This window comes from Abramis brama (genome assembly GCF_963993115.1).
Source record: "Abramis brama genome assembly, chromosome: 21".
In the NCBI taxonomy this organism is placed as follows: domain Eukaryota; kingdom Metazoa; phylum Chordata; class Actinopteri; order Cypriniformes; family Leuciscidae; genus Abramis; species Abramis brama.
The window spans coordinates 30,759,429-30,778,824 of NC_139983.1; the positions used below are offsets into that span (position 1 = coordinate 30,759,429).

Sequence of the window (19,396 nt, forward strand, 5' to 3'; positions counted from 1 at the left end):
AGCCCCCTCAGCTCTCCAAACCAAGCAGCTGTTTATCTTGGCAGTGCTAGTCACGGTCCACTGGGCCTGAGTTTCTGCTCGTTCCCGGCCACTGTTTTTAGGTTGAAGTGGGCAGCGCCAGGGTAAACACATGAGCTCAGCCCTCGCTGGGTCCTTGTTGGGTCTCTGCTAGGCTACCAGAACCCACAAGCCAGGGTAAACAGCAGCTATGCGACTAATAACAAGGGAATCCCACTGGTCGGAGAGCGAGCTAGCGAGAAACGGTGCTAGTGGGCTAGCGAGCCTGTCATCAAACGCTAAACACCTAACTACAAGCAAAACATTATGGCTGGCAAAAGTCAGACAGTGAGCGCAAAGGAGCGAGAGAGCGACTTGTCATCGTGCTATGAGACAGAACGTCTCTGCTTTCTGCTCTGTGTCTCTGTCTCCAAAACGGTAAAAATAAAAAAAACACAAGTGAGACAGTCTCGGTCTCAGAGCTATTACAGTTGCGATCATTTCAAATAAACAGTCATGCTTCCAAATAAGTGTGTTTTTTCTCTGGCTCTAAAGAAAATATCACTGAAGACTACCACTAATCAAATGTGAAGTAAATGGTGCCACAAAGTCTTATTCAAACCAGTTATAAAGCTGCGCATGACTTCTGAGCGTCTACACACAGGAGCCCAATGAATTAAACCTCACGCTGTAATTTAGCAAAGAGAAACAGGTGGGTCTGGACACACTGAATTATAGCATTTGGATAAATAATTTCTCCCCTTAAGTTCCACTTTAGAGAACCGCAAACCAGAGGAGGCCGATATGGAGAAGCACATCAGGATTGATATCAAAACCACACTTTCCTTCTCATAACCTGGTAATATACAGCCATATTCATGACAGCACTACATATATATATATATATATATAATTAAAAAAAAATGTTTTTATGTAAAACGGAAAAGAGTTAAAAAACCCAGTGACTCCTGGTGGTTATTTTGGAAATCGTATTCTCCTACTAGATTTATGAGGATGGAAACATTTTACAGACTTACTAAAGCACTTGTCATTGCTTATCTATGAAGCAGAACAAATGATGTGTTTGAGGAGAAGAGAGTAACTCCAAACCTGCAACTTTTGTCCAACAAAAGCTATTAGACGGGATGTCTTCTTGTAATAAGTAACATAAGTAGCAAGTCTCTCGGCCAGTGATGGAATAGCAGAACTTCTGGTGCAGTTAATGATGGGATGTAGCATTATTTTAACTCGATCAGTGGAGGATCAGGTGGACTGTGGGATACCGCGTCATCCGGCCTAGTTATCTGAGGTTAAGTAGTTGCTTCCAAGTTCCAACCCAAGGGCTGTTCACCATAATTTAGCTGGTACATGACCTCACAACACCATTGTGCACATCTTATTTAATTTGCTTTGCACATAGTCAATAATGCTGGAAATTTGGCTCACTTGAGCTGCATGAGCTGAAGCAGAACAATGAACAAACATTGCTAAACAGAAGCACTTTGTTAGCTGGTTAATTAGCATTCTAATTCATCACTGTCTGGTGGAAAAAGTAGGAGAAGCCACTCTCTATAAAAATTTTCGCATATAATAAATGACTTGCGCCTCAGAGCAAGCAGACAAAGTGCACTAAATGTGTTATCTTGCGTTTCAAGGCAGACGCCATGCTGTTCGGGAACGCAGTCGTGTAATACAGTTCTGGAAGGTAATTAACCACTTTGACGACAGACTTTACTCAGGCATATCAGAACAACCAAAACACCGTTTCAGATGCTGTGCAAAACAGATGCTGTGTCGGCCCAGATCCGGCCCACATCTGGTACGTGTGGATTCCACATGTACTAGATGTGGGCCGGATCTGGACCAACACTTTGTTGCTGTCTGGGTAGTCCAGTTATGCCGTCCCATCACGCAAAGTCACGTGATTGTTTTGATCCGCATCGATTTATTCGGTAAATGTGTTTCCATCGTAGTTTATGTGCATGTTTTCTTATCGGATCATTTTTTTTACAAAACAAATTTTTACGAAACAAATTTTTTGAATTTATGCGCATCTTGCCATTTCCGTCCAGATGTTTTTTTACGTGATATCCCAAAAAGCGCATAATAGTAGGTGGATGGAAACATTGCTATTGTGAATATGCTCTTTCCGTAACAACACAGACATTAAACAGCTAAAGCATGAATTCACAACAATAGTGTTATACAATAGTGTACTTACTATAATGTTATTTCTAAGGTTTTTACAACAGTTTCCATATGTTGTTTTTGTTGTGATTTTCATTTGCACTTTCTTGTCAACTAAACGTTTGGCTTAAAAAAAAGTGCCTACGAGCAAAGGTTCATATTTTCCTCACTGAGATGACAGCTCAACAGTCTCTAGGAGTTGAATGTGAATTTTCCACCAAATTACTCAAAGTAATGATGTCACTTTCTTTTTATCTACACTTTTTTAGACCCTGATTATTATCTGAGGATAGTTCACTTCTGACTCAATTATATACAGCACCATGACTACCATAAAAAACTTTGATTAAAGTAATCCAGCTCACAAAGAATACATGCACACACAAACGCAGACACAATGTGGGTGGCCATAAAGATGCATCATTCATGCCGTCTCCATCGTAAAAAGCCAAGGTTTATATTGTTCACTACATTGCTTGCTATCTATTCATATTGTTAATATATTATAAGTTCTGCTCTCTGCAGCTGCTGAGGCAAATGTTAGTGCGAAAGCAATTAGTCAGGCCTTACTGAACAAATTTGTCCCTTGCCTTGTCCCCTGACTGCTGCTGCTTGTAGTGCTACCTGCAAACAGAACATACAAGAAAGACAGATGTGAGTTAATAATAAGAAAAAGATCTGAGTAACATGTTTTCCCAGACAAGTGTATCTACTATCGATGTTTCCACCATTTTTCCTGTAGTCAGTAACTACTCTGTGCCAGTATTTGACTCATGTTATACAGTCACTAAAGAAGAGTTATAAAGAATGTTTTTTGGTTGTCTTTCCTGAGCCTTGTTTACTCCCATGTTCTTTTTGGGTTTTTAACATGAACTCAAATTGTGATGGTAAGTAAAAAATAAAGCAGCATTGTGAGCTATAAACTCACATGTGAGATATAAAATCACAACTGTGAGACTTAAAGTCACAATTGGAGTTAAAAACTCATTGACGTAATATCGAAATTAATCGAAATTAAAGGGTTAGTTCACCAAAAAATGTAAATTCTCTCATCATTTACTCACCCTTATGTTGTTCCAAACCTGTACAAGATTATTTTTTCTGTTGAACTAAAAAGAAGCTGAACTACTTCTGCTGATTAGTTTTTGGAATCAGCAGAAGAAAGAAACTCATACAGTTTCTTACTCATTTAGTCACTTACTCATGAGGGTGAGTAAGGGATGAGAGAATCGTTTTCATTTTGGGATGAACTATCCCTTTAAGTCTCAATTTGCAGGATATAATATTACATTGCAAGATATAAAGTCCCATTGTGAGATATAAAGTCATGTTGTTTGACAAAGTTACGGTGGCCGAGAGAGCCCAACGTGCTGCAACTGAAGAAAACACATGCAAATAGAAAAACACCTGCAAATTAAGAAAACATCTTCATCAGTTTTACAACACGTGTGCTCCAAATACTCACAACACAACCAAATACAGAAACGCACTGCCAATAGAACAGAACACAACGGAAATTTTTCCAGGGGACCCCAATAAGTGACGAACCCGGCTAGGACATGCTTATAACTCAAAGTCTACTTTTTGTTATACATTTTTTTAAACTTTTTTTTTTTTGTGCAAAACATACAGAGATGACATGTTTATGACTCTCAGAAAAAAAAGGTACAAAAGCTGTCACTGGGACAGTACCCTTCAAAAGGGTTCTAATATGTACCATTTAGGTACTAATATGTACACTTTTGGTACCAATATGTACCTTTGAGGGACTAAAATGCACTTTTTAGGTACAAAGGTGTACCTTTTGAAAAGGCACTGCCACAGTGACAGCTTTTGTACCTTTTTTTCTGAGAGTGTGAATCCAACATATCAGACTGGTAGGAAGTTGGTTGGAACAGCAACTTTCATTGTGTATTCAGTGAAACAGGAAGTATCAGGGGAAATTAAGTAACTTCCGTAATAACCTCGCCAAATGTGGTTCCACCAAAGCACTTTATCATCCGTTTTTATATCATAAATGCGTTCAGAAAAGCTGCACACCCTCTTTATTGACTCCTAGGCATCCTTTGAGTTCTTGAAGGGAGATGGTCTTGTCCTTGTTAAGGTCGCAGTAGTCGGTGAACTTGCGGGCGCATCGTTTGGGTTTGGCTTTCTTCTTCACGTAGCGCTTGAAGGGCTTCATCTCCTTCTTGTTGATATCGTAACTGCCATTATTATCCAGCTGGGCAAAGTACCATTGAACCACCCGTTCCTCCAGTGTGTGGCTTGGGTCAGGCTCAACAAACCTGGAGCACAAACAATCCCAGTTAGAGGAGTGTACTGTATATTACTTCACATAAAGTCATATTTACACAAGTCTGGCTATTATAAAACTTAACAATTTAAACTTTTTCACCAGAAGCTAATGAAATGATACAGACTGCATCACACTTCGGCAGATTCAATTTTACTATTTGAATTGTATTCTATATACAAAACTCTAAAATCAACACAACTTATCCAGAACTGTTTGTCCTATGTGGACATTAATGGAACCTCTTTTAATGAATTGCAATTAAAACATGATAAAATTGATTGATTTACATTGTGTTCAGACTCTGAACTCATATCATCCTTGGCCACTAGGCACTAGAATATCAGAGAGACGTGGGAAGATCTGGGAAATTTGTCAGGCCAACTCCACCATTGTGGTGGGACGTTTTGCACAAGTAAGAACTACTACTAAATATACTGTGTATACTCATATAGGGTAACAGTTGCTTAAAAGCATGCATATTACTAGGATATTGGCTGTTTATTAGAACTTATAAAGCACATATTAATGCCTTATTCTGCATGACCATATTCTACATCCATTAATCACCCAATACCTAAACTTAACAACTACCTTACTAACTATTAATACGCATGAAATAGGAGTTTATTGAGGCAAAAGTGGTAGTTAATAGTTAGTTAATAGTGAGAACTGGACCCTAATCTAAAGTGTGATTCTCAAATCATTACGACTTTGATCTAAAAATTTAATTTAGTCATCAAGGTTTGCAAATAAACACATAACACTATAGTAGCAATATTTTAGAGAACATATTAAATTCCACATTCATTTGAAAAAGCATTTAATAATTATACCTTTTCTCATAATATTTTTTCTCAGCTTTATTCTCCTAATTTTATTACTTTATTCTAATAACAATTCAGTGTTATTTTCAAATCAATAGAAATGTATTCTGTATTCTATTTATTTATTTTAACTAAAATGCTGATGCATTTGTGAATAACGCATTACTTTATCAAGTTCTTACCTCCCGCCACCAGAGGGGGTTGGTGAGTTGATAGCTTGCACCATGTCAGTAGTAAGGGCATCCAACAGGCTGGTTATGAATTCCACTTTCTTTCCCTCTGGACACCCTGTAACATTTAAAGCGAGTCCCACATAACCACAAGCATTCTCATTTAGTCTTACAGCAGAACACAAAAGAGGAATTTTTAACATTAAAACGTCGTTTTCAATTACGCTCACAGTTAGAGAGGAAAATATTAAGCTGTCCCAATGAAATATGCAACACGAAATCATGCAATATGGTTGTTCTAACATAAATGTCAACGTTGATAATCAGGCTTAACATCTTATAGCAATTCAAAGATAAAATATGCCAAACAAAAGATGTTAGCATTTGCAAATGCTTGAGTGCACGTGTGAAATGTAAAGTAGCAAATAAGCTGGATCGACAAGGTGACGAGGGCACTTTCGCAGACCACCGCAGCCCAGTTAACTTTTACGACACATTGCTGAACACCTTGGGTAGCGCTTTTTTTTTTTTAACTGTCCCAGATGCTCGGCTGCAATGGCGTGCACTACTTGAGTCAATGTTTTGGCCTTAACTGTGTCTCTTAAACGGTGACTTAAAACAGAAGAATGTAATAAAATAATCTCAGTTTACATTTTCACTTTGGTTAATTTTGGTTTTCTCGTGCCACCCTCACTCTAATTTAGCTGGTTCAGGGCAGTTTGGGAGGTGGGGCCCTGTGGCTTACAGTACCAGGTGACTCCAATTAGTATCTGTAAGGTTTGGACAAGTGTGATGACGTGCCGGCTCAGTGCTTCTCAGCCCAAGTGTTAAATTAGAACATATGGAATCAGAATCATCTTGTCAAACTTCCCATACAATATTCAGCAGATGTATGCTCCATAACGCCAGCTTGTGGGAAGCCCTGATGTAGATCAGCCTTGAGTTTGTTTGTTTGTTTGCACTAGTATGATGATGCTACAGGTAGGCCTTGTAGTGGAATTTGGCCTGTGGAAATAGTTATAGTTCATCTATCCAAAAGTTCTTCCCCCCATTCCTGTGTTGAAAGGATGAAACCAAAACTCTTTGCTCTGGTGCCAGGTTGCACTCAAGTAGAGTACATAAAAATAATTTGACTGAAGTCCCCCTGGGCACTGACAGCACCTCTCGGCCCCCCGCTGCTGTCCTCCCCAGTGGTCCACGTCGTCATAAACTACTCCACACATCTGTTACCCAGTCAGGAGCCATGTTTTACTCTGTAAACTTACCAGATGGGGAATTATAAAGGAGTTACAATGAAATTCTAAATGAAAGGGAAAGAACTGGAACGAGCGAAAGCCTAATATTTTTAGGGAAAACCACCTTTAAATGCTAACATGTGGTACTGCATGTTCTTGCAACCATTTGTCAAACATTATTAGCAAGAACCAAAAGAAAACCATACTCTTATTTATTGTAAGCATAGTCAAGGAGAATGAAAATATACAATGAAATAATTTAAATAAACATATTAGCAATATATGGAAGCTTCTATCCGCCACTGAATACAAACATAAAGGTAATTGCGACTTTTTATCTCACAACTGTGAGATATAAACTTGTAATTGGGAGTTATAAAGTCAGAATTGCCTGATATAAACTCACAATTGCTTGTAATAAAGTCTTAGAATTGGTCATAACTCAAAAGTTCGAGTTTATCTAATAATTCTGAGAAAAGAAGTCAGAGTGGCAAGATATAAACTCACAATTGCAAGAAAAAAAGTCAGAATTGTGGGTTTAAATCTCTCAGTTCTGACTCCATAACATGCAATTGCGACTTTATAGCGTCTTGCAATTCTGAGAAAAAAAGTTAGAATTGCGAGATATAAAGTCGCAATTGTGAAAAAAAAGTCGCAATTATCTTTTCAATTGTTTTATTCTGTGGCGGAAACAAGCTTCCATAGCAATATCAGGCATTGTTGCACATAAAACAAAATAAGCAATAGGCTTAAGCTGGATCATAGCCATTAGCCGCTACTTGCTAGTTAGTTGCAGGGGGAAGGATATTCTCATTCTAAAGAGCATCTGATTGGGAAATTAATCAATAAAATAGACTTTGGAGTACACTATCTTATAGGTTATTAATGACTTCAAAGCTAATAGCTAATAAAGCTAACAAATGACTGGTACACTGTATAACCAGTCAGGAACTATCTAACTATTTTAGAAATTATGTAGCCGACATATAAACAGAAGGAGTGACATGTAATGTAGTAATGAAGACAGTTAAGCCAGTCGCACACCGGACGGCAAACGCCATGCCGTGTCATGGACAACTCACCAGTATCGCACACCGATGCACACAAACAGTGAATCTCAACACCAATTCAGTTCACTTCAAGAACAAAGTAGCATCAATGAATTTTAAAGTTTGGTATTTGGAAAAACAGGGCAAACGTACAGAGGATGTGTAATCAATATAATTATAGGTCTCTATATGAAGCATATCGATTTTTTCAAGCCACATAAAGTTGAACGCTTCAATGCAAAAAATTGCACTCACAGAAAACAGTTTGTTTGTCCATAGTCCATAGTTGTGTCCCAAATGACATAATATACATTATGCACTTATACTTCACACTATGTAAACCATCTAGTGTACACAATATCAGCCCAATTTTGGCATGATCCATTTGACTTAGGGTGTTGTGGTGATTTGTAAACAACAATGGGCTTCGGGATGCATGAATCAATCGTTTTATCTCGTATAGTGTCATAGCGGATGACAACTGACGCCACTTCTACAATGCTTCGCAATGTCCTGACAGAAAGACTAGCATGTTACATTTTTTCCATCACATCTGTGACGTCCCGCTTTCTTGATGACATCACGCACGTCGTTAAATACGAGAAACGATGATTGGTTTGGAAACAACATGCAGTCGGACATGCTTCTTGTCCACGACATGACAAGAATTTAGGAGTCAAAATCACACAATCTGACAAAAAATATTGTGTAGTCTGAACCTGACATTATTTCTACTACAAAACAACATAGAACAGTGTATACGTATGCAAATTGGGAGAATTTGCACCTCATGTCAACTGTTCTGCTCACCTGTCAGATCTCTGTCTCTAAAAGGATCTTCCATCTCTGAGTCTCGAGAACGAGCCGCACTGTCACATTCTGGTTTTTTATACCTGATGGAGAACACAAACATGAGGCACTTTTACAATGTTTATACATCTTCTCCTCTATTATCAGTATCTGTACAAAGCCACACAAGCCTTATGTGGAGCCACATTTCTTCAGTTCAGTCTGTCGAAGTCAGACATCTGGGAGTGAAAACGTGAACACACTGGAGAGCTGCTTTAGAGTAGAACTTGAAGTTGTAATTATAATTGAAAGCGACATTGACATTTTTCATGTTTACTACTGTAAAGCTGCTTGCTTTAAAACAATCAATTGTATAAAGTGTTATATAAATAAACACGACATGACTTGACTGGACTGGAGAGCTGAATTACAGTTCTCAGTAATGCTGCAAAGGTATTTTGAACTTACCCCAAAGTGTAGAATGAAAAAGAACTTCACAGTGAATATATCATGGCTTTTATGGAGTCTTTTGACTTGGGACAGTAGGCAGCCACCCAAAACTTCCCAGCAAACGCTTAGCTATGTGCCTACAATATCTCGGAAAACTTGTGACAAACACAAAAATAAGGACTTGGCAACCAAATTATCATGGACAAACATCACGCATTTTCTTGTTCGTAGAGAATGCAGAGTTTGGCCTTCACTGTAGATTCAGAGATAGGACTAAAAAGATGCAGGCATACAAGTCCTGTCTCAGTTAACACAGCTATCCAAACACATGAAGAAATGACAAACCCTGAGTATTTGATTTCATTGTTTGATCCAATTTGGTTGACTGGTTTTTAGTAAGACAGACATAAGAATGCATGACACTGCAGAAATTTAACGGAAACATCCAGAACATCTATCCAAAGGATCACGCCATCTCAGCATGGTTCAGAGGCAGCATGGGCTCCATGCCTGAATTCAGATTGCGAATTTCGTTCAGCAAGAACCAGTTGGCTAAACCTTCTCAATGTTTCCAGGGCAAAAAAAAAAAAAAAGAGAGCAATTTACACATCTCCAAAAGTGGAAAATAAATCACAGCTCATAATGGGTAGAAACACATCAGGACGTGTCACGCTTTCAATTTGAGTGCTTTCTAAACAAAATTCAGCACTGACAGCTTTGCTCATGGAAAAATAAAGATTGTGGTTTGGAGAGAAAATCGATTGTCATAACATTCCACAACTAAACTAATCAGTCGCATTGGATGATCGCCATTCTTTTAGCATTTTGAGATGTTTAGAGCATGCAAGCTCATCCAGAGACATGTTGAATAAATAATGGGGTTACAGCACAGATAATGACACGATTACATAATTCGTCATAGTTTGTTTCTGTCTTACCTTGCAGAAGTTCCAGGTATGGGTCTCCCAGTGTCCACCAGCACACACCAGCAGTAACCAGTGGACTGGTGGCACTGGACTGGTTTGTAGAGTCCCTGCAGGCCACAGTCAGGGATGAAGATGGCTTCCCGCGGACTCTGCCGAGCCTCATCCTGGGCCGTCTGCCTCTCCTGGTCACAAGAGGGAACTTTCTCTAAAACCATGAGAAACACACTCAATACACAGAAATCTCTCATATCAGGTAGTGCACTTCAAGTATGGTTTAATATTCTTCAACAATGGCAATAAAGCAATACAATAATCTATATATAGTGAGCTAGTACAATGTACAAACTGGGACACCACATGGAAAGCATGAGGCATGGCAACAGTCAGAGTTCTCAGAGAGGTGGTATCCTTAATGTAATTCCAGCTTTTCTGTTTGAATGTATTTGTCTTCTTAGCAGTCTTTTTAGAACCACTGTTCAAAGTGGAAGAACTTCCAGTTCTTTGTTGTTAAAAGTGCTTCTGTTTGTTTAGCTTGCGAACACTGTAGAGAATTAGGCAGCCTCCTTTTAACCTCCATTTTAGGTCTCTAACTCCCTATAACTTTATTCCCTCTTCCTGTAACCTGTACAAAGACGGAAAAAGATTGGGATCAGTACGTTTTTATCATTTTTGAAAGAAGATTCATATGTTCACGAAGGCTGCGTTTATATAAAAATGCATGCAAAACTTTTCTTTTGCTGCTTTACGTAGTGCAGAAACTGTGATTCAGTGTCAGTTTGAAAGTTTAAAAGAGAAAGTTTGAATAACCACATTTATTTGAAATAGAAATGATTTGTAGATGTCTTTAAAATGTAACGGTTACACTTTATTCCGATAGTCCACTTCAGATATTCTACTAACTCAAGTAGAACTGATGTAACAACTTTGCAACTACATGTCAACTAACTCTCATTAGAGTATTAGTAGACTGTTAGGATAGGGTAAGTAGAATAAGTTGACATGTTCTTGCAAAGTTACTTATAGTCTGTTGGGGGGCATCAAAATAAAGTGTTAGCAGACGGTCTACTAATACTCTAATGACTGGTAGTTCACATGTAGTTGCAAAGTTAATTATAGTTAGTAGAATGTCTAAAGTGGACCATCGGAATAAAGTTTTACCAATGTAAATAATTAGGCCAAATTTTCTACAGGTAGCATTTGCAACACAAGTTTGAGTCATGCATCCACTGTATCAATCTTTTCACCATATGCTCCCTTAAAGGTGCAGTAAGCCATTTCTGAGAAACACTGTTGATATTTGCAATCAACCCAAACAAACACACCCCTCCCTTCATTGCTTCACCCCCAAAATGCACAAACACACAATATAAGATTGGATGTCTCTTTATCATAACTGAAGTGAAGCAAAATAATGCTTTGTGAAAGATAAAGTGAAGATAACAAACAAAGCTTTTCTAATATTAACGTGGGTCCTAAAGCTCTTGCCTGATCAAAACCCTTCTTTTCCCAGTGGTATTCCTCTGAGCTTTTCTCTTTTGTAATGTCTCTCAGCCATCTCTCTTTCTACAGTCTTTTTTCAAATCTCACTCTCTCTTCTCCCCCATCATGAGAAGACACGCCCCCTACTGCTGATTGGCTACAAGTTTGTTTTGCTGCTCGGTCCGATCCACTTTCAACAGTGTTTCTCAGAAATCGCTTACTGCACCTTTAATTTGAACAGATTTTAACATTCATGGTTAACGTCATTAATCAACACTGTTGCAAATGTTTTCATTCAATATATGAATTCAGTGTATCTGTGAGTTGAACCAATTCAAGTCCTGAAAGATCTGTGCTCTAAATGTCCATTTATAATGGAAATTGTGTTTTCCAGATTTGACTGAGATCTGCTACAATAAAACTTTCACCAAAATTGTGTTAAAATTAATTGAGGCAGAATTGACTTAAACACTTTTAAGGGGCATCTTTGCCCCTTTTCTTTTCTGAGCCATTAGGATTTAATTTTCATGTATTTATTAACACAATGGACACTTGAGAGATGTTCTTTTAAATGTTTTAACACCTTGTCTCATAAAACTCTATTTATGTTGAAATCCATTTAGTACGCTGCTCACTTGTAGTGCATCGGGCCAAGTATAATAGCAGCAGATGTTGAGGCTAATCCAGCTAGCAGGGTGCTGAAGAGCTTTTTAACACTCCTGATTGATGTCATTTTTAATCAGATGTTTAGTGAATATCGTGCCGCAAAAACAGTTATCAGAACCGCTGTTTTCCTCAGCACGACAGCCCGGGACACTCAAGCTGTTAATCATTAGATTGGGCAGATGCATAAGCTATACAAAACTCTCTCAAGTCTTTCCTTTCTTCTTCCTCGTTTCAGTTTCTTCATTCTTGTAATGTTAAAAGTAAGGTTGTGAACTGATTAAAAATGTAACTAATTAATCACACAAGTTAGACATTAAATCCCAAAATAAATGGGTTCAACATAAAGGACACACACACACACACACACACACACACACACACACACACACACACAAACACACACAAACACACACACACACACACACACACACACACACACACACACACACACACACACACACACACTGTATATAACAATACCTTTATTAAATGTATTTTTTTTTGGAGGTTAAAATGAGTGATTATGACCATTTAACATATTTTTAAGTTTTAAAAAAGTTTTGTCTTTTAATAAAACTACATTTTAAGTTCCCAGACTACTGTTTGTTTATCATTCATTTTTCTTAACATATCAAACAACCAACCTAGGCTCATTAGAAATATGTACCTCTACCTTGATTTTTGCATTCCTTTTGCATTCAAGTGCTATGTTATCATCTCAAAACTATTAACAAATACATTTTGATGTTATGCTTTATAGCTTTATAGCTTTTCTAATGTAGTAAACACCTGGTTTAGCGCTGCACTTGCGATGCGGAGAGCATGGTTGCAAGCTAAAATCGCATGGTTGTCGTCAAGTTTGCTTTTGTTAATACTATCAGTTAGGTTTAGGGTAGGTGGTACGTTATTTTCCAATGCGATAGAGCATTAACGTTTTAGCATTACTCGCTGGACATTTAATTTCAGAACTACCGCGATACATACAACAGCCAATGTAATAAAACATTACCAGATTTACATTCATCTGAATGCACTTTTAGCCCCACTCACTGGAATTTCACAAATTTCAAGAAATGTGCAAGAAACAACATAATATCATTTCGCAGAAATGTTGCCATAGGCACGCATTTTAATAAGCCTGGGTTGGAAATTTTTTCTTCTTTCAAAAGTCCGTATTAATTAATGAAATGTATGCATGTTTTTAAGTGATATGAACCGATATGGGCCGTTTACACGAAACCATTTTTAACTAAAAACGGAAAACTTTTTATGCGTGTTGGACGTTCATTTACACGACAACGGCGTTTTGGGGGCCTGATAACACATGCTTTTTAAAACGGGTTTCAAAGTGCTCGTTTTTGAAAACTATACTGTTATCGTCTCCATGTGAACTACAAAACCCAAATTTGTGAAAACAGTGACATCATACGCATGTGTATTACATGTCTATAGGCGAGTAATGTTTCTTTACAAAGTCACATCACCAACTTTTGGCCTGACAGAATAACACAGCGTTTTTTGTCGATTTCAGAAATAATGGGAAGAGATTACGGAATTATGCATTGCGAACTCGAGCACCACAGAACAATGACTAATCTAGTTTTACTTGGAGAGGAGGACCACTAAATGGTCCCCAAATGAATCTGTACCGAAGTATAAAATTCCTGGCCGGAGGGTGAGGGGTGGTACTGAGGAAGGACAAGATCTTTAGTGTGAGAGAATTAAACTGAGAACAGCACTGCCCACTCAGAGTGTTCGTCTGAGCCTCCAAATGAAAACCATGAGCTACAAGCCCGTTCAGTGTAACCAAATCCTGCTGTTTTTGCTTTTGTCTTCATTACAAACAGTTCTGGTAAGTTCTGACAGCGTTGGCACGATCGGGAACAAGGCTTGGGGTGTTTTAAGTGGAACCTGACTGCGAAGACACGGAACGGGGGAGAGCATTAATACGTCCTCTTTTCCAGAGATGGGCTTTACAATCCACATTCAAGTGTTCACGGCAGAGTCCATGACTCCTGCGCTTCCCGCCAAGGTTCCTTCATATCTAAATTATTTAGCACTGTTTATTGTAGCGAGGGTATACTGGCGCCAAGCAGATGGGATTCCCAAAAGAAAATTGTTTTTTTTTCTCTCTCTCTCTTTCGCCATAATACAATAAAACAGGACAGAAAAGGATGGACAGTCTCAGATCCCATTTAATCCTATTTGCGTCACATTTTTGTTATGCATTCATTTTTTTAAGATCTGCACGTAAAACTTGATCCGACCCTCCTCTCTTTTCAGAGTACAGTCATTTTTATGCACTCTGTCCCTTTTTATTCCAAGAAGTGAGTTGCATGAGTTCTGTTTAAACAAACAGACATAAGTGAGATACACCCGAGGTGAGACCTCATTGCTCCCAGAATGCTTTGCTGTTGTTCTCTCTCAGTGTTTACAGGCTGGTATTGATTAGTTTATGCGCGGTATGTTGTAGGTAAACTCTGCTGATTTCCTCACTATAACGGCTGAAAATCAGAGCCTCATGTGTTTCATCGTGCCAAGATCAGGCCAAACAAAATAGCTTGAAACTCAGACTTATCAGCCTCCTTTAAACAAAGTGTTCTCTCTCTCCCTTTCTGTTTTAGATGCATATATCTCACTCTCTCTTTCTATCTCTCTTTCGTCATATGCCATCCCTGCAATTGTTTTCAGCTGTGGGGAAAGTAATCACTCCAGTCTTGGATCTATGCATTCTGAGCTCATAACGTAACAGAAGAGGGCATGATGGGCCAGAAGAGGAGGGGTGGGCAACGTGTTCTCCTCAAACTTTAATATGCTAAATGGAAAGGTTTATAGACAATCATGTCAAACATGTCTTCATCCTCAGAAGTCTAACCTTTTCATTTTTATTTCCTTCACGTGGCCAGTAGTAGTTTTGGCGACTGGATGTATATCGAGAAACACAATATATTGTTTTTCACAGAGAATGAGCCAATAATCGCTTAATAACTTCCTGGGCATGTGACACATCCTGGTTATATCTTATCCAAAGTGACTTACCATATTGGATCATTCTGAGAAATTGGGATTATTCCTCATTAGTGTCCCCATGACTTATGACTACTGACTTTAATTAACAAGATACAGAACTTGGTCATATACAGTGGTTTAATGGTTATAACTCTGTAAAATGCAAAAGAAAATTAATTACATTTTATATTTAAAATGTTTGTTATTCATTAAAATATCAGCCAATTGCATGCCCACATTCATCACTTTTACATTTTAACAAGCTGTAATAATATAATAAAATAAGAATAGAAATAGATTAAGAACAGAAAAAGAATTTAGTAAAAAATAAATAAAAAAATTTCCTCTTCACACTTTCTGTTTGGTTGGTTTGCTCATATAATTGGATTGGAATCATGTATTTTTGGGGGCCACATTAAAAAACACAGGTAACTTAAGTAATTAATATAATATAATATAATATAATATAATATAATATAATATAATATAATATAATATAATATAATATAATATAATATAATATAATATAATATAATATAATATAATATAATATAATATAATATTATATTATATAATTAGTGGTGGGCAACGATCAATCATGATTAATCTTTTCCAAAAGAAAATTTTGTGTTAACATAATATGTGTGTATTGTGTATAATTATTTTGTATATATATATATATATATATATATATATATATATATATATACACATATGCAAGCATAAATTTAACAAATATTTGCATGTATAAACTATATATTTATACATAATTTATATTATATATATAAATATTTTATATATAAATAAACACATTTTCCTTAAATATATACATGCATATGTGTGTATTTATATATACAAAATAATTATACCCAGTATTATGTAAACACAAACTTTTATTTTAGATGCGATTAATCGTTGCCCAGCACTAACTATAATATAATATAATACCCATAACAGTCATGCCTGAAACATTTCAAAATACAACAAGGTTGGTGCAGAACATTAAAAAGAAATGTCAAAATGTTTTACCTTTTTTAGTTGATATAGCACTGAAACTGATTGACTATCAGAATTTACTCAGTTCTTTAAAATGATATTAATAAGTATTTTAATTCACACTGTGTCGGGTTCAAGGATTAGAAGTAGTAGTTTGAGGCCATGTGGTGGTCCCAAAAAGTCTATGGAAATTGCGACCCTATAAGTTTTAAGGCACAAAGGGCAACATTTCCTGAGAATGACAAAATTGTTTGTACAGTCACCATGGTTAAAAGGCTATTCTAGAGCTTGCGGTATCACGGTAACTCTATATATCCTTTTTTTGCCGAATATCTATACCTGCACTCAAACCAGTATAGGGAGCTTTGTATACAGTAGCTAGTCCAAACCTGTAATGCTGCTACTACCCCCAAATCTTAGGGGACACAATGATAATTATGCTTGTTCTGTTTCATGAGGACCACAACCACAATTACCAAAGAAACACACAATTTACCTCACCTCAGATGAGCATGTTCACTGTTATAACTGCACGAGTTGATGTGTGAAAGATCGAACTGATGCGTACCACCCACAATGCACTGAGAGATGGAAACTTGGCTTTCTTCGAGATTTACTTTAGCAGCAAAAACAACATCTCAGTGTTTCAATTTACTCCAGATCCCACACACTCCCATGAGCAGCAACGGTGGAGCCTGATGCCAACTCCGTCACTTCTGCACCAATAGCACCCCTGTGATGACCGTGGATCTGCTACTCTGGTTGAATAGTGTTGATGTGCAACAGATGCTAATTGGTCACAGGAGGAGACTCTGAAGCGTTCCAAAGAGGTGTCAGATTAGATATACAACGTGTCTGCTCAAGGTAAGTGTTTCCTTCAGCACAGAATATCTTTTGTCAAAATTTTGTCAATTATTCTCTGGTGAAATAAATTGATTATTTTTCATTGTTTACCAATTATAGGCCAATAAACAAGGAAATGCCACTGGAACTGCATACACAATTTGACGTATACAGCACACGCACACATACACACACAGACACACACACACACACACACACACGCACACACACACACACGCACACACGCACACACGCACACACACTCTTGTACATCTATCTTTATGAGGACATTCATTGACACAATGCAATCTCTAGCCGCTTACCCTAACCTTACCCATCACAACTAAGTGCCTAACCCGAACCCTTACCCTAAACCTACCCTTAACCTCATTATAACCTTATCCCTAAAACCAAGTCTTGACCCTCAAACAGGCCTTTAAAGGGGTCTCAGAAAGTGAGGACCGGCCAAAATGTCCTCACTTTACTCTCTTTGTCCTCACTCCAATGGTCTAAAACTCAAACTGGTCCTCACAAAGATAGTTGTACAAGTACACACACACACACACACACACACACATGCGCACACGCGCACACACACACGCACCCTCATTCAATCTGCTCTCCTCCTGTGCCACAAATATTCAGATCCCTACCTCTCAACCGCACTGCCCAGAAACCTCACAGAACTTGACGGAATTGACTGAGCTTGCCCAGAGGGTGCTCGACTCATTTGAAGGAAATTGTAAAGGAGACACAGAAAGCTAAACAAATTACACAGAGGAGAGCTGAGACAAACAGAGAAAGAGGGGCGCCATAATTCTAGCGGTGTTGGGTTTCTCCTCCCTGGACATGCTGAATATTAAATCTAAAACTGGAACAGAAATGTTGCACAATCAAGGGCGCTTGAATGTACCAACTTGGACGCTGCAATGACGATGCTTTGAAATATTTCTAGCTGTGTAGGCTGGCCATCAGTCTTGTGTGCGTCAACACAAAGCTCTGCTTGAAATTGTGTGTTTTTGGTCATTACTGTTTCAAGAGGGAAATGGACTAACAGGATTTTCTTTCCATTTATATCTTTAAGAAATCAAATCAGCTATTAACCATTGTGAGACAACTGAAATTGATAGATCAGAATATATCAGACAGACGATGGATGGATGGATGGATGGATGGATGGATGGATGGATAGATTCTCACCTGACTTCCTGCTGTTTGAACTGTTCTGTTTGTTCTCTTTGTACACCAGCTGCTTAATCCACAATGTTGGAGCTGTAATCTCTGTGGTGATAAAACAAACAAAATTGATGTTTTAAACAAATTGATATCAGTCATATACATAAATGCAAGACTCATGCTCATGTTGCTTGTATTTGCATGTGGTCGAAACTTACCCTCACCTTCTGGGACAACATGCGTCTCCATGGTTGGTGTGGGCTTGGAGCCATCATCTGGATTGAGGGTGAGAAAGAAACGGAAAGAGACTACCATTATTGAGGTTAATACAATCTACTCTCCACAACTGTTGAATGATTGGGATTTGCACATGGCCCGGCCATTAGCACAGAAAACAAAGTGGGTGAGGGATAGAGGGTACAAAGAGAGAAAATACAAGTCAGAAAACACAGATAAATAAGAGTATTCATCCACTCAAGAACAGACACACACATCTCAGAATGCGTAAATTAGCTTTCATATGCATACTGTTTAGATAAATAGTACTACGATTGTGTATAAACAAGCAATTGTAGATAATTTAACACACTCAGTCAAAATTGTCATGATAATTGAGAAATGTCAAACGTCCTACAGTACTTACCCACTTATGTTCTATTGCATTCTGGCTGATTTCCTTGTGGCTCACATCATTGTAGGCCCTGGCAGTGGAGGGGCCAAAGCCACAGTGCTAAAGCCACAATAAGGTGGCAGCGAAAACCAGTTCAAAGAATACATGTAGTTCACTGAACTGAATTACAGCCAAAGTGACATTGTAATTTTCCCTGTCCACCGTGTTTGCATTTAAAATCAGTGATCCCCTCTGCAAAATAAGTACATGTTCTGAAAGTGAATTTTATTATTCGCTGTCTTTTATATAAACAAGGGTCATTTAGAAAGATAATGGCAGTAGTAATAAAATGAACTATAAACTGTTAAAAGCCAATTCGTTTTGTTGTCTTTAAGATCTTTAAACATCAGAGAATGTGTCATTGAGAGCAACATGTGACCAATAAAAAAAAGAAAAAAAGTTTCGAGATGAATTTCAGCATCGCAGCATTTGATTCAGTGTAACTGAAGATTGGAAAAAAATAAATAAGACAAAAGGCACAATATTGTGTTCACAAATTTAGAATTGCAAATCACTGCTGTGTTTTAGGCTTTACAGGATAGTTCAAACACTGAGAAATGTTTAATTGTTTCGGTTTTGCGGGAAACCCCCCGAATTTCAGGTTTGGAACACCATAAGGGTCAGAAAATGATAG

At 37.8% G+C, this 19,396-nt stretch overlaps 1 protein-coding gene across 11 annotated transcripts in view; it reads right to left on the reverse strand.

Annotated features, from left to right (window-relative positions):
• The window catches only part of smoc1 (SPARC related modular calcium binding 1), a 54,823-nt gene that overhangs the window by 9,292 nt on the left and 26,135 nt on the right, over positions 1-19,396 (reverse strand). For 4 of the 11 annotated variants that reach the window (XM_084097064.1, XM_084097072.1, XM_084097071.1 and 1 more), the window contains 7 exons: positions 18,311-18,367; positions 18,117-18,197; positions 9,936-10,128; positions 8,569-8,651; positions 5,487-5,592; positions 4,225-4,469; positions 2,775-2,808 (listed from right to left, as the gene is read on the reverse strand). In XM_084097064.1, coding sequence (XP_083953190.1) covers positions 2,775-2,808; positions 4,225-4,469; positions 5,487-5,592; positions 8,569-8,651; positions 9,936-10,128; positions 18,117-18,197; positions 18,311-18,367 — 799 coding nt within the window. Of the gene's footprint in view, positions 1-2,754; positions 2,809-4,224; positions 4,470-5,486; positions 5,593-8,568; positions 8,652-9,935; positions 10,129-18,116; positions 18,198-18,310; positions 18,401-19,396 lie in introns of all 11 variants that reach the window. The other 7 variants (XM_084097063.1, XM_084097068.1, XM_084097066.1 and 4 more) reach the window with 3 other exon arrangements.